The 16,736-nt window shown below is 34.8% G+C and overlaps 1 protein-coding gene and 1 pseudogene across 1 annotated transcript; both read left to right on the top strand.

Moving 5' to 3' along the window:
* Positions 1 to 776: 776 nt before the first annotated feature.
* LOC111372786 lies at positions 777 to 2,517 on the top strand (annotated as a pseudogene).
* A 10,557-nt stretch (positions 2,518 to 13,074) lies between these two features.
* On the top strand, positions 13,075 to 13,526 carry LOC111372785. The gene is made up of 2 exons (XM_022995191.1): positions 13,075 to 13,241; positions 13,364 to 13,526. The coding sequence occupies exons 1-2, from the start codon at positions 13,075 to 13,077 to the stop codon at positions 13,524 to 13,526; spliced, it is 330 nt and encodes a 109-aa protein (XP_022850959.1).
* The last annotated feature ends 3,210 nt before the right edge of the window (positions 13,527 to 16,736 follow it).

Raw genomic sequence — 16,736 nt, 5'->3', positions numbered from 1 at the left:
CACTTTTCGAAGTTTTAACAAAAATGATCCATTTCAAGAAGCACATTTTGAGGCAAAGAAATTCTTCGAATGGTTTTATCCTATTTCTCATTGAATAAAAATGTTTGAAGCATTTTCTTTAAAATTTAAAGATTTGAGAACTTCCCAAAACAATGTTTTTGTAATATTGATTTTCCAACGGCAAGGATATTTTATAGAAACAGGTTCTTATGAACACTTCTTTTATGTCAAGGAGTATGCAATCCAACCTTTCAATCTCCATCAAGATTGGGAAAGGTATCCAAAGGAGTTTCAAGAATTTCAAAGAAAAATGACTGAAATCAACTAGACAATTCCTCCACAAATTTAGCCAGACATAGAAGATGATGCTCCATGGGAAATTCTACCTCTAGACTATGCAACCAAGATTCAGCAAGACGTTCAGAAACACAAAGAAGGACAAAGATCCATATGATTATGGAACACAGTCGTATGATTTTGATCCAACAGACCCAGACAATCTTGAAAAATTGGAAGAAAAAATTTTTGAAGAAAAATTTGATACTACAACTTGGCCTTGGTGGAAGCAACATGGACTCCCCTCTGATTCAGATGATTCAAATGAACCTGGACGAGAAGCAAATCTTGGAACACCTTGATGACTCAAGCAACTCGTGTAAAATAATTATTTTGTCGTTTGCAATAAAATCCCTTTTAAAAAAGTAGATTCTCTACTTTTTAAAAAAGATGGTTGTAAAATTATTGTACTAAAAGTAGTGAGTCATGCTACTAAAGTAATGAGTCATGTCCTTTTAAGTTGTGAGTCATGTCCTTATGTAATAAGTATTGTACTAAAAGTGATGAGTCATTGGTAGTATTATTAGTTTTGTGTCGGTTGTATGATGAGGCTCCTCCTCTATATAAGGAGCTCTTATCTTTCATTGAGGATCATCTCGAGCTCAACTCTTCTTAATAAAAAGTTTGTTCCTCTTAACGATGTTCTTCTAAAATCCTTTCTTTGTTCTTCCATAGTCTTGACAACTGTGAAAATTCCAGAATGAATAAGTAAGAGCAAGATCTAAGTAGTATCAAATGTATGTTCTGCAGTTGCCTCTTTGAGGACCCTCTGCATCAGAAATTTTGGTATTACTGATTATATGATCCCATATGGAGGTTTGGTAATACCAAAAGTCAGGCCCAATGTTGTTGCCCAAATGGCTTGTTGTGGGCTAGAATACAGAGTGTTACCACACCTCTACTATGCTGGTATCAGGACCTACATCCCCATAGTAATAGCCCTTACCTTAGTATCCCACCTTGACCTCTCCACCACCCTTATCTTTACTGTCATCTACAACATAGCCACCGGCATCCTCTTTAGCACCCCAATGCTTGTCCAGCCCATGAAGTCCATCACTGTCGGCCCGTCGTGGCTGTTTTAGAAACGCCTCACCTCACTATCTCCTAGATAGCCGTCACGACATATGCACTGTAGGACCCTCCTTTTCCTTGGCATCACTGGGTTAATGTCTTTGTTCTATCGCTTCATCCCCTCGCTATAGTTCGTGTGGTTTAGCTCTCTTAGGGCCTTTCCTTTGCCTTCTCTGCGATCAAGTACATACGCTATAATCAAGACTTTACCAAAACCACCTCCACCAAGACCACCTATCCCCACCCCTGTATCAGCCTCAACGGCCTAATTCTTGCCTTCTTTTGCCTTCTCTTCATCATATTCACCACCGGCGATGGTGGCAAAAGAAATTTAGTTGACATTGATGAAATGGGAAGCAGTGGGACGATTACAACAAGCCAATGTAGAGTTGAGAAAAGATTTAAGAATATTATCGGCAGTGGCATATGCTCTTATAGTGTTTGTACTAGGCTTAGTCTTATGTTTTCTACATGATCCATCGATTGGTAATGACATAAAGTTTGGCCCTTCAAGATTTCATGTGTTGAAAATCACATGGGATGATTTTAAGGCTGGTTTTATACGAGGTAAAGTACCTCAAATTCTACTTTCAGTACTGAATTCAGTCATTGTTGTTTGCAAACTGTCAGGTGATCTTTTTCCCGATACGGAGTTGTCTGCAACAACAGTCTCTGTGAGTGTTGGAGTGATGAATTTAGTGGGCTGCTGGTTCGAGGCAATGCCAGTGTGCCATGGGGCAGGAGGCCTTGCAGGGCTGTACCGATTTCTAGGGAAGGAGTGGTTTATTAGTAGTGTTTCTGGGATTAGGGAAATGGATGCTTGGTTTGGTGTTTGGGAACTCTTTTGTGAGGATTTTGAGTGCATTCCCAATTGGGATTCTTGGGGTGTTATTGTTGTTTGCTAGAATAGAATTGGCCATGGCATCGAGTGATATGAACTCGAAAGAAGAGTCTTTCTTGATGTTGGTCTGTGCTGCGTTTGGGTTTATATGTGGGATCATGCTGTATTTACTGTTGAAATTAAGGGAGCTAGATTGTTTTGGTTTCTCCTTCTCCATATCAAAGTCCAAATCCGATGTTGAAGATGAAACCATTGTCAATCCGTGAAAGTTTTCGGGTGAAACTCATACTATTATTTTCCCCTATTTTTATTTTTACTTGGTCTGTTTGTACTTGATTATCAAATTAGTAAAAGTAAATTATTCAAAATAAGGATGTTACACTAGCAGTCTTAAGGGGATAGACTGTTGTTAGCAATTGGTGTTAATATTGTAGTTGTTGTAGGCAAATTATTGTCTTGATGCAGAATAAAGAACAGATTAAGTTACTATATTTGACTTCATATGGTTTTAACATTGGTAGAATGAGGAAGAAGCTGCTGATTCTGTGTTTCAATCGACACTGACTTCATGTGCTTAATTTGGTTAACGATTCAGTAGTATATTGTGTTTATAAGCGAATTTGAAATTTTGGTTCAAAAGTTTTTTTTTTTTTAGAATCAAGATAAAACACGTTGGGATAGTGTAGAGCGTTTATATGTTTCTACAGCATATTGAGATTGAATGACTATAGATAGAAGTTTACAAGAAAAGAGGGAAGACATTAAGGCCTTAAATCTTTTCTAGAGTTCTTGAACGCTTAAAGAGTATACCAGACAAGAAAAATATAACGCGCTTGATATTGATGATAAAACTGAATGCAATGTTTTTATATCTGTACAAATGAAATGTTGAAGCATAGCAGCAAAAAAAATGCTTGGTATGGAAATCTTGAGGGACAGAAAGGCTGACAGATTGTACTTGAGTAATAAGGGATACATTGAGAAGGTGCTTCAAAGATTTAACATGCTGAATGCTAAAACTGTCAGTACTCCCTTGACTTCCCACTTCAAATTGTCATCTGGATTGTGTCCTCAATCGGATAAAGACATTGATTACATGTCATAGTTTCCTTATTCTAGCGCAGTTGGTTCGCTAATGTTATGATTTGTACAAGACTAGATTTGGCACATGCAGTCAGTGCAGTTAGTGTTACATATTAAATCCTAAAAAGGAACATTGGAAAGCAACATAGTGGATATTCAGATATTTGAAGGGCTCAACTAATGCTTGCTTGCATTTTGGTAGAAAGACAACTAGAGTCATTGGGTATGTGGATTCAGACTAGACAGGGAATCTTGATAAAATGAGATCACTTATAGGATATGTGTTTGCCTTTAGAGGCTATGTTATTAGTTGGAAAGCTATTTTGCAAAATACAGTAGCTTTGTTTATAACAGAGGCAAAATCAAGGGCTATTATAGAGGCATGTAAGGAGGTTATGTGGTTGAGAGGATTGATTGGTGAAATCAGTGAAGACTTGCAGATTTCTTCAATATATTGTGATAAACAGAGTGCTATTTTTCTGAATAAGGATAAGGAGTTCCATGAGAGGACTAAGCACATTGATGTGAGGTACCATTTTGTGCATAATGTGATTGCTCGTGGTGATATTGTAGTGAGCAAGGTTGATACCAAGGATAATCTTGCTAATATGATGACAAAACCACTTCTCACTGTTTAAGTTTGAGCATTGCTTGAACTTAGTTGTTGTTTGTCATTGATTTAGTCTATTAGGACTTGTTTGGAAAAGATGGTTTGGTGTTTACTGTGGAGTTACTTGTATTGGAATTTGGTTCAAGACAGAGACTTCTTGTAGTGTGACTTAAATTCTAGAGGGTATTGGAGTTGTAATTTGAAGTGGTTTTAGAGAAATCAACTTATGAGCCAGGACAAATTATTGCCACATTTTTGTTAGCTGAACGCTCGAGCGAAATTGTGAAAATTAAAACAGAGATCTGTTGCCCGCTTTTCGCCCCCTATAGCTCGAGCGGCGATACATCATGGCTTTTTGCGTTATAACACATTTTAGACTCATATTCATCTACAACTTGGTTTCTAGAGTTTTATATATATACGAAACGGTGAGTATTGTCATAAATGCAAGATAGAATAGAAAACACAACATCTTGAGAGCTTTAGATCTTAATTGAGATCTTATAAACACAATTCCTATTGATTATAGTGAATTTTTCTCCTCTACCCGTAATTTTTTCCTGTCTTAGATTTCCATGTAAAATATTTGTGTTCTTGTTTTGCTTTACTTTAATTTATTATTATTATCATAATCTTCTGGTTAATTCACAACAGAATGTCTGTGAATGTAGTTTCCTGGAATTTTTTGTCGAGATGCTCATTTCAAAGACCAACATGTTTGGTGGATGCTTGATGTCACAAGCATTTGTTATTGTGAACATGAGCTTTTTGAAGTAGAAGACAGGTGCCCCTAAGATGCATTCTTAAGTACTTGTCCAATTTTTATGTCAACTGAGACAATAAGAAATCCATTGATCTTGATATAGAAGGCTCTCTAGCTTGACATTTCATCATTATTTATAGATCATTACATTAAGTTTGAACCACTTTGCCAAAAAATTAAATATAAAAATAAATAAATCATACACTGGCCAGGTGGCCTAGGAATTGAGATAGCAACATCTCAACACAAATATATGTGTGTAAAAATGGGAAGGGAAATCCCCCAAACAACAAAGTATAATATTTGAACCCTAAGATATAACAATTACCAACATTTTGTAGAATTTGGAGTGTTTTGTTCCTTACCTGGCATTGTTCTTTGTTATTGTGTTTGGATGAGTTAGTAATATTTTGGAACAGATAATACTTGTCCATTAGTGGTAAGTCAGGGAGTGAACTTCTTTTTGGCATTCTGATGGTATATCGACAAGCGTATTAAAGGATAAAATCTCACATCAAATAAAGATGAAAAGACAGATCAACTTATAAGTTTTAGAGTTTCCCCTCTTAATAGTGTTTGATGAGTTTGTTTCACTCATGAATTTTGCACAATTTTAGCTTGATTATTTGTTAGATCTTGTGAGTATAGAACATTTTGATGTGTTTGTTAGTATTGTTTTGAAGATTAGGAAATGCGATGTAAAAAAATGAACTAATGCGGACAAAGAGATCAAAAATAAGAAAATTGGAGCAAAAAGACAGCGTCTAGGTGCTACGAAGGTGTTGTATTCGTAGCACCTAGGCACTATATTCGTGCGCAAAAAAAACTGAAATTTGAACCCGAAAGGCAGTGCCTAGATGTAGCGCTTAGGCGCTGCGTTTAAATTGACGCGGCATAGGTGCTGGCTCCTAGCGCTTAGACGCTGCGTCTAGGTCGTTTAGGGCGCGTTTTTGAGCCTTTTTAAAGTTCATAAAAACTCTACTTTCTACACAAAATGGAGGGGACACCTATAAATACATCTTTCTCATGCTTTTGAAGGGTTCTCCACACATTAGGAGGCAACACAACAAAAAGGGAGATTCAAAAGAGAAATTCAAGGAAAATAGCACCAAGCAATTAAAGATTTGAAGCATTGATTAGAAGGAAAATGAGATCTTGATACAAGAATTCTACTTTTTCTTCTACATCTTTATTACAAATCCGGTTATGTATTCTAAGACAATTGATTGTTTTTCTTCTTACATTATGAATAGTTAAATTTATTGTTATGGCGAATAATGTAATCAATTGGGATCATTTATGTTCTCTTATTAAGATTCTTAGTTTTTAATTTTTTCATGTGTTGATTTTGCTATGAATTGAAGGCATTAAATTATCTGATCAATAATTTGATGATTTGTGTAAATCCTTTACGAATAGAGATATGAGTTTAGGATTTAGATCATGTAGTAAAATTCAGTACATTGGTATAACGAGTAGAGATACATATACCATTTATTGCAGTCATAATTGAATTCATATGATAAAGAACTCGTTTAACTAAGTTGAATTTGCATAGAGATATGGAATTTAATTAGTTGAATAAATTTAATGAGAACTTGAGAGGGGTAAATTGAATACAATAGGAGAATTCGACCGAACACTACATTAGAATTGAGTCTTAATTTGAGATGTAAAGGTGATCAATAGGTGAAGTTATTCTACCCTAACATCCATTCATTATTTGATTTTCCAACCAATCCTGTGAGCATCCATTTATTTTCAAGAATTTGGATTAAAACTCAAATCCTACAACTTTAAATTTGTTTTAGTCAAATAGTAGTTGAAGCAAAATTGAATTAAGTGCTAGAAAATAATTCTTGTGGGATCGACAATTCGGACTCTTAAGTCCACTATTACTTGTTACGATTCGTACACATGAGAAAATAAATTTTACAGCAAGTTCTTGGCGCCGTTGTCAGGGAATAATTTATTTTATTTGAGTTTATTAGTTATTTTTTAAATTTGAAGTATTTTTTTTTCTTTTTATTTTTTTTTCTTTACTTTAGTTGTTTTAGGTAGGAGTGGACATGGGTTGTGTTGGGTTGGTTTTTGCCCCAACCCAACCCAACCCAACCTAACCCAATCAGGTCTCGATTGGGTTAGGTCGAGTTAGGTTGGTTTGGCAAAGTGTAATAAAACACACTCAAATAAAACATGTACGTCATCCAAATAAGATTAATATTTAGTACAGGGAACAACTATCCGAATAAAAATTCAACCAAATACAACTAGTACAGTCATGATCCAATGTCAATAAACTTAGAAACTAATACAGACAGTAAACTTGTGATAGATAGCTACATAAGCAAAATGATTCATCAGAAGCTTTGCATCTCAAAAGTGCTGTCATCTATTGTAAATATTGTATCTTGGAAGACCTTCCATCCATTACATCTCAGACCTCAATTTGCAATCTCCAGACAAATATCAACAAAAAACAATAACCATTGATTCTGATCTGTACAAGTAAACATATCACATAAAAATGAAAATGTTTGAAGCTTGATCTGCCTGCATAATAGAAACATAAAAACTGGATTCACTTAAATTAATGAGTTGCCATCCATTGTAAATTCTGTAGGCATTGTCATCTATTGAATTAGAAGCTTGATCTTGGATATATACTTGCACGATGATGTGATATGAACTAAAACTAGTAATAAGATTCTTTGAATTCTACAGGAGGGTATTACCTAAGAATGCTAAGTGGTTGTGTCAAATCTTTGATCCCAAGGATAGAAAGTTTGAGGGATAAAGAGGTTCCAGTCCATGCACCTCTTTTCAGACCAAAACAAGTAGTTTGTCCATTAAAGCTACCAATCTTCTAAGATTCTAAAAACATATAGCATAACATAGTGATTGTAGATATGCATATTCCGAGTCTGATTAAACAAATTATAAGACATCTCACAGAAATAGTGAGAAGAAAGGATTTTAAAAAGACTAGAGACATAAAGTTTTTATTTACAAACATAGCAGGAATAGCAATTATGACCAAGCTCAACTATGTTAATATATAGCAAAAATAACTCTGTAATACTTGAGCTCGGCAATATCAAGTGTCATGTTAGCATAAAAATTGTACAAATCAGTTCTACAGAAATTAGAAAACTGCTGGAAATATACAAATCATGAAATTATTGACAGATTAATATGCCTATCTCAAAAGTGAAACCGTGTAAAATGAAATGAATCACTTAGCATTGGGCCCTTGGTCATCTTCAGTTGATTTTGAATTCATTGATTCTAAAAGTTCATCCATTCGGTTGTAATTCTCAACATCTTCCATGCAAAAACCATCGAAGTTCGGAGAAGCCTTCAACCAATTTTGAGTGCATACTAAGACCTCAACCATTCTAGGACTTAAGGCACTACGGAAAGGATCAAGTATCCTTCCTCCAGTACTAAATGCACATTCTGAAGCAACAGTTAAAACTTGAATTGCAAACACATCTTTGGCTAAATTGGACAAGAAGCCATACTTATTTCCGTTCACCTTCCACCAATCTAGAACTTCAAAATCCTTATTTTCTATGCTTTCAAGAGCATCCAATAAGTATCGTTCAACATCATTTTTTATCTCAACCTTATCCTTAATTGCTTGTTTTTCCATAAATCTAGAAAGATGAGCACTACTCATAGAAGAAAAACATCCTTTATAAGTATTGATAGAACTTGATGACTCCTCAGTTAATGCTTGACTATTTCTATGAATGCCCTCATGACTCACATAACACTCATAAATATCCATCAAATTGGATTTCAAAGACTTCATAATGTTACTAACAACTTCCCCATCCATATATAGATCATTCAAACAATATTCAACATAATATATTTTGTATTTTGGATCGAGGATAGTAGTAATAATTGATTCATATTTTCCATTTTACCCCAATACTTATCAAACTTCTTCTTCATCTTAGTCGCCATTTCACCCAACAAATAATTTCAACTTAATCTTCATTCATCTAATTCGATTACAAGATTACAAATTTCATGAAGATAAGCACAAGCACTAACTTGCAATGAAGCACTAAACTTCAAAGTCACATTGAAGAAATTTTCAAGAAATTTAAAAAAACAGATGCACTTTCCCAATCTAAATTTGATGGAGGTCCACCCCTCCTTCTACCATTATCATCATTTAATGCAAATACTAAGCATTCTCTTCTTCTAACCTATCGAAAGTTTTTTCAAATTTCAATGCCGTTTCCAACATCAAATAGATAGAATTCCACCTAGTTGGAACATCCAAAAACACAATAAACTTGCAATCAATCTTCTCTTTCCTTGCACACTCCTTCAATTTTTCATACCTAGAGGGACAAGATTTCACATATTTGATTGCATTGCGAATATTTACAATGGAGTCATGTGCTTCTCTCAAGCCTTCAGCAACAATCAAATTGATAATGTGCACATAACATCTCAAGTGAAAATACCTCCCATCTAGAATACATCCATCACTACCCCCAAGAAACTACCTTTCGCCTAAGATAGAAATGGTTGTGTCATTGGAGCTTGCATTATCAATAGTGATGGCAAAATTTTTCTCTATCTCCCAATCATGCAAACAAGACTCAATCATTTTTCCAATTGTTTCTCCCTTATGATTTGGAACAACACAGAAACTCAAAATACGCTTATTAAGCGTCCAATCAAGATCAATGTAGTGTGATATAAGAGACATATAATTAATATTCTGAATAGAAGTCCAAGTATCAGTTGTAAGTGAAACCCTTTGCCTGTGAAAAGAAAAGGCATCTCTCAATTTCAATTTTTCATCCAAATACCAAGAGTCCTACGAGATGGAGCCTGAAATTAAGGACATGCTACATTACAAAAGAGCCTAGAACCACGAGCTTCAACAAACTTAAAAGGTAATTCATCCAAAGCTATCATTTTAGCACATGCAACTCTACACTCTTCCTTGCTTCAGCCAATAGCAATAAGATTGGTCCTTCCACCCTCTTTCTTGTTCTCAAATGATAAAGTTTTTTGCTTCTTATCTAGAAATCTACCCAGATACATCTTACAATGATTTGTCAAATGATTACTCAATGTACTAGTACCACACTTCTTAGTACCACTAGCATAATCTACTCCACAATAATTACACTTACACCTAACATCTGCATCATCCTTTGAGACCAATAGAATGAAGTGATCCCAAACATAAGAAGCTAATCTATTAGGTTTTCATTTACCCAATGTTGATGGTGCACGTGGAGGAAGACCATATTGAAAATCTCTGTCATTTGATTGAGCTTGTGTGCCTGAGTCCATTTTCCAAAAGATCGAAGATTATAGAGACTAAAGAATGCTACAAGAAGAGGAAAACAAGCAATTATTTCTTATCATTAAAGAATAATTTGATAGGGTCAAGCAATTAAAGAATAATTATTTCTTACCATTAAAGAATCTTTCTTATCATTAATTTGAGGAAAGCAAGCAATTATTTTACTCTTGGAAAGTATAATTTGGTAAGGTCAACTTATAATAAAGAATAATCAGAGAAATGGGAAATTCTGATCAGCATTCTAAACTAACGGCTATAAAATTACGTGTCACATTGAACACTGCTTATTGCTTAGAGAATTTAAGTGTCATCTAGTGCATGTCTCAGCCTTTCTTGATACAAATGTAGTATCAATTGTACATTTTAAGATCTTGTTTTGAACACAATACTCGAAACTAACATGCTCGTCATCTAAATCAGCTTGAATTTATTTTTCTGTACTGAATAAAGTTCATTTTCTAATAAGTGAATTTTCCATTTTCTATTAAATAGAATTAATCACTCCAGTGGATTTGTGCAATGTCCTTTTTTTTTCCTCACAATGATGTAGGGCACTTAAGGATGTATTTGTGTATTTCTTATCAAATTGTTTTATTATCTCAGACGAATAACAAAGTTAAAGCAAAATATAGAAATAGGAAAACAAGATCTGTGTGTCCATTCTTGAAACAAATTGTGCAAACCAATGTGTATAGATAGATTTATCTTTTAGTCGATCAAAACACACCCCCACAATTGAGAATAGGCTAGCGTTTTTTGATTTCATCCAGACGTCTTTGTATTGCAGATTGTAATTCTGTATTTATAAAAAAATAGAAAATAAGAAAATACGAATAGAAATTAAAAAATATGGAAATACACTCTACCACTGGAGTCTGGACGTCTGACGACCGGGGACTAAAAAAAGAAGTTCTCTATTGGCGATTTGAGAGAAAATGACGGGAGAAAGATTAGGGCTTCTTGTTGGCTCTTGGGTTTTGGCTGTAGCGGCTAGACTTGGGAATTGGGATGGGAGTGAAGATTTTAGGATTTCTTTTCCTTTTATATTATGTCACTTTTAAATTTTTTTTTACTTAATATTGGCGGGTTGGGTCGGTGTGGATTATGTCGGTTTTTCTTGTTCAACCCACCACCCGACCTAGTAAGCTAACCCAATACCCGAAACCCACCTAAAAATACCAAAAAAATGAACCAAACCGATCGATTTGGGTCAGATCGGGTGTTTTTCGTGGGTTGGCTTGGGTTTCCCCACCCTCAGTTTTAGGCTATTTATTGAACGATCTAAGTATCTTGTTTTACTCTTTTCAGAAAATCATAGTTTATGCAAAATTCTGACGAGATCGAGCTTCTTCCAATAGATCCCGAAATCTAATGAAATTTGAGACAGCGAAGAAAAGAACATAGACAAGCAAGAGAAATGGCAGAAATCAATATCCAAATCAAGTTCAAAATCCTTTACCATTACCCTAGCCAGATCAACCAAGGGTGGTAGCAAATCAATGAGAAGCATTAGTAAGGGATTACGTAAATCCTGTACCAGCCCCTGTGTAATCGATTATTATCTATCCACCTTTTGGGTAGGCCAACTTCCATATCAGAACTGATGTCATCAATTTATTTCAGAATCATCAAGATAGTAGGTTCTCTGGGAGATCAATCGAAAATCCTCATGAACATATTCAGGCCTTTTTAATGCTATGCGACATGATCAGCCATGAAGGAATGTCTGCGGATGTCTTCCGACTTTGCCTATTTTCTCACACGTTAAAGGAGGGTACGTGGGAATGGTTAAATTCTCTAATTCCTGGGAGCATTGTTTCATGGAATGACATGGTGCAGAAATTCATGTTGAAATTTTTTCCGTCATCTCAGGTCCAAGCAAAAGGACCTTGAGAGCTATCTCGAAATGTAGGAAAGATTCAAAGATTATTTCAGGAAGTTTCCCACTCTAAACATCCCTAAAGAATCGAAGATTTGCATATTCTATTCGGCCTAAGACCTGAATTTCACGACATCGCCGATGCTTCCGCTAGATGGTCAATATTGGATATTCCGTTGGATAATGCCTTGGACCTTTTTGATCAAATTGTAGAAAATCAATCTATGTGGCCAATAGACAGGAAAGTCCGAAGGAGGATAGTAGGATTACATAACTACATCATTGGTAGCCCAATTGGAATCACTGACAAAGAAATTGGATATCCTTACTCAAAATGTGAACATGGTACAGCATTCAAAACCAGTTTGCAAAGGGTACGGAGTAGATCATATTACAGAAAGATGTCCTTTAGCCTCTAAACATGTAATTCTGCCCGAAGAGGTTAATTATGCACATAACTATCAGAGGCAACATGACATCCCCTATTCCAAGACATATAATTCGAGCTGGAGGAATCATCCAAATTTTTTGTAGACTAATAACCAAGGTCAAGGAGAAAATTTTCAAACTAAACTGCCAGGATTCCAACAACAACAATCGAGAAATCCATCCGTTTAGGATATATTGGGGCAGTACATGGCCAAGACTGAAACTATTATCCAAAACCAAAGTGCTACAATTAAAAATTTGGAAACTCAAATGGGTCAGATAGCAACTGCATTAGCAAATAGACACATGTACCTTACCAAGCAATACAGAAAAGAACCCAAAGGAGCAGTTATTAGCAGTTGAAGCTGTGAATTATGCAATTAATGAAACTCTATCGATCAAGACTGCTACACCTGTTCAAGCTTATGTGCCATCTATCCCATTCCCGCAAAGACTTCAAAGACCGCCTAAAAAGGAACAAGCCCAGGCTATCTCAACGAGAAGCGGAATTCAGCTACCAGAAATCACAATGAAGAAGAAAGGGGACTGAGGAGAATCGAGTACCTACATCGGGGGAAGAACAAGTGGGTCAGTCTGAAAAATCATCAAATGTTAATCAAGAAGAACAATTAGACAATCCACAGGCCAAGGCGACCTTCTTAGCAATAAAAACACACATTTAGTTCCATTCCCTCAAAGGTTGCACAACAATAAAATGGACAAACAATTCAAGAATTTCTTGAATGCCCTCAGACAACTTCACATCAACATTCCTTTTATTGACGCTATTCTAAAAGTCCCAAATTATACTAAGTTTTCGAAGGAGATGTTGACTAAGAAGAGAAAGCTGCTAGAACATGATACAATAGCACTATCTGAAGAGTACAGTGCAATCATCTAGCACAGGATCCCTCCAAAACTTAAAGGTCCAGGGAGTTTAACTTTACCTTGCTCCAAATTGATCCAGGAGCTAGTATTAATTTAATTCCTTTACCTCTTTACAGGAAAATAGGATTAGGAGATCCTAAGGCAGCATCTATTATTCTTCAACTGACGGACCGATCACTGAAATACCCATACAGAATAGTTGAAGACATGGTTATGAAGGCGGGGGAGTTTATTTTTTCAGCTGACTTCATCACCCTTAACATTGAAGAGGCATCTTAGATACCAATAATTCTGGGAAGGCCATTCTTGTCTACAAGCTGAGCATTGCTAGATTTTGATGCTAATGAGATTGTCTTAAGGGTGGAGGATAAGCAACAGAGATTCACCATGGAGAATGCAATCAAGCAACCATCATACTTTGAGGATTGTCAATGAGTTGATCATTGGGAGAGCTACAAAGGCAGGCCAAATGAAGGTACAATTGTTGGTAGGGACAATGATGGAAACTGAATTGTGTGGAGGGTGAAAGATGATAGAAGGAAGTGCAATCAGTGCATAAAATGAAGAGCTAGAAAATCTCTTTTCAAGCCACCATAAATAGCCAAAACAATAAAGTTTAGCTAAAGATTATAAATTAAACGCTTATTGGGAGACAACCCAATTTCATTATCATTTATTTATTTTGTTTTCTGCATTGCATTGTGTATAGACTTGTTTTAATTATTAGTTTACATTAAATTTAGGCACGTTTTAATTTATAGGGTATCATCATTCGATCATGTTTTCACTGAGACCTTTAAATTTAATGTTGGTTACTTCGAGTGTTTGGGCTAAGTAATATATGTTCTAAATTATTTGATCTCTAATGTTTGATTTGATTGCTATATGTAGAAACATGACGTCATGGAATACTCAAATCAACATAGATCAAGGAAAAACATGATGAGGAAAATTGTTTGGTCGTCACCCGTAGTCCCTTCCACATTCAACAGAAAAATTCAGGGAGTACCTTCATCCTTTTTTTCCTGTCTCCTTACATTCTTAATTATGCTTTAAGACATTGAGAACAACATCGGGTTTAAATTTGGGGATGGGGAAAACTTTGAATTCTTGGTTTTCTTATGGTTTTTTTTTGTGCATTTGTTTTTGTGTGTTCATTTTAAAAAAAATTGTATGATAAGTTAAAAAAAATCGTTAATTTTTTTTATTGTGTGCTTGTGTGAGTTAGACAGTTTGGCAAACAATGATGATTAAACTTGAGGTTTGGTATTGATTTATGAACTATGGATAGAGATCATGCTAGATTGATTGAAACTTATACTTGCAAAATTTGATATTATGTGCGCACTAGAACTGAGCTTGACATTGTGATGAAATGAATTGATTAATATATTTGATAGATTGATTTAGTTGGATATAGATGTTTTACCCAAAACATATTAATTATGTATCTTTAGACCAAAATTAGCACAATTTGGGGAGATCTTACTGTTGTAGGAAGATACATATGTGAATGTAGATTCCTTATGTGAAAAAGTTTGTATGGATTGTCTGATATTAACAGGATAAAATTTGGCAAAAATCTTAAATTAGAGGTCGGTTTGCTTGGATGGATGTGTGATATGGGGTACTGCACTGATCAGAGCATATATTTTTTAAATTTAAAACTTTTCTTTGAAACCTTTCTGACTTGAGTAATTAAGCCTGCAAGGGTATCTTAAAACCTGGTGTCTAAAGTCACCTAACTTTGGATTTATCGGCATAAAGCTCGCTACAGGAGTCATTTACAAAACAATAAGAAATGAAGTTGTCCTTAAAAAAAAATATTTGTTCTCTTTGAAACTTTTTTGACTCGGGTCATTGAACCTGTAAGAATATTTGAAAATCTGGTGCCCTAAAGTCATCTGACTTGGGAGTCATCGGCCTAAAACTTACTATATGGATCATCTAGAAAGCTTAAGGGAGAGTTTAAAAAAAAAAAATCAGAAAAACCTAGTGCATAAAAAAGCAAAAGCACTAAATGCTTTGTCTTACCTAACACCTGTTCGAGGGAATTTGATTTTCAATAAGAGATAATTAGCCTAATTGATTCCTAGTGGTCAAAGCAATCAAATAAATTGAGAATCCTTATTCATTGATGTGCTAACTTATAACCAATAACGTCCACCTGAATTGGAAAGGGTGAAAATAGTAATGAAAAATTTAATCTTAAATCACATACCGGTAAAAGAGTAAAAACGAATAAGTTTGGGGTTGTGTGAATCTTACGAGAGATTAAAAGATATATTTGACCTATAGGGTTGAAAATTGGAACAACTTGTGAATTCATTAATGTATACTTGGTTCTTCACACACTCACATCAGTTTTGCATTAAAAAAGTAGATATTAATTTGGTATTGTTGCTTTGAAGTAGTTTGTAGATTTAATGCCGTGATTTCAAATCCTAAGGTAAAAAGCTAAACGTCTAACCAAATATTTTTGCATGTTTGTGTGTTTATTGTTATTTAAGTTATTGTTTCATTCTTGCATTCTTGACAATAGACAATTCTGTTATGATTAATTTTCTTTTCCAAGATAAATTAAATCTATCATATCCACGACCCAAATCTATTCCTAGTTCGAATTCATATGAATAGAGCGCGTTCAATTTCACAATTATCTCAAAGATTGCACGCGTGATAAATCTTATTCCTAAAAGTTATTGCATGCATATTAATCAAGCAATGTTCTAAACCTATTGTGAACCTCCCAGCACTACAACAAGCAACTATATATTCAATTGGTGATCAGACAATTAAATAATAAAATTACGTATGCAAGATTAATCAAGAATTGTAGGAATTTAACTAAACCACGTGACTTGAATTAAAAATAAGCAATAACGATTTCATCTTCATCCAATATATGAGAAAATTAGCCTAGCATAATGTTGAAATTAAACAAAGAAAGTTTAGACGACATCACCAAGAAATTGTCGAAACGTGATTAAATCCAAAAGTATTCTCGGCTTTGCACGTGTGTGTATTTTTCTTCAACTTTGATCGATTGTTTTCTTCTCAAAACTGCCTTTTTTTAATTGTGTGTATAGAGAATTAATTCTACAGCAAGCAGCCCCTTCTCTTTGTCTCAAGCAACGTGTATGGAAAATATATCAACTCCAAGTAGCCATCTTTTCTTTCTATATGAATTCCCCTTAGTTGGCGTGTGATAATCTATGGTTCTGCCTTTCTCTCACAACAGCAGACGGCTTCTTCCTCAATTATTTCTTTCCTAGGCAACCACAATACTTTTGTAATTTCCACTAGTTGGCATGTGATAATCTCCAGTAGCTACCAATGTTTTTCTTCAAAACCAATTCCAATTGTTTTGTGGGCGGCCGTTTTGTGTTTTGTAATTTTCCCAAGATTTGCAGTCACCTTCTCTCTCTTCCTTTTTACTGCATGTGTGTGTGTCTATATATATATATATATATATATATATATATATAT

This window comes from Olea europaea, unplaced genomic scaffold (assembly GCF_002742605.1).
Source record: "Olea europaea var. sylvestris unplaced genomic scaffold, O_europaea_v1 scaffold1026, whole genome shotgun sequence".
In the NCBI taxonomy this organism is placed as follows: domain Eukaryota; kingdom Viridiplantae; phylum Streptophyta; class Magnoliopsida; order Lamiales; family Oleaceae; genus Olea; species Olea europaea.
This window is presented reverse-complemented; position numbering and strand designations above follow the sequence as displayed.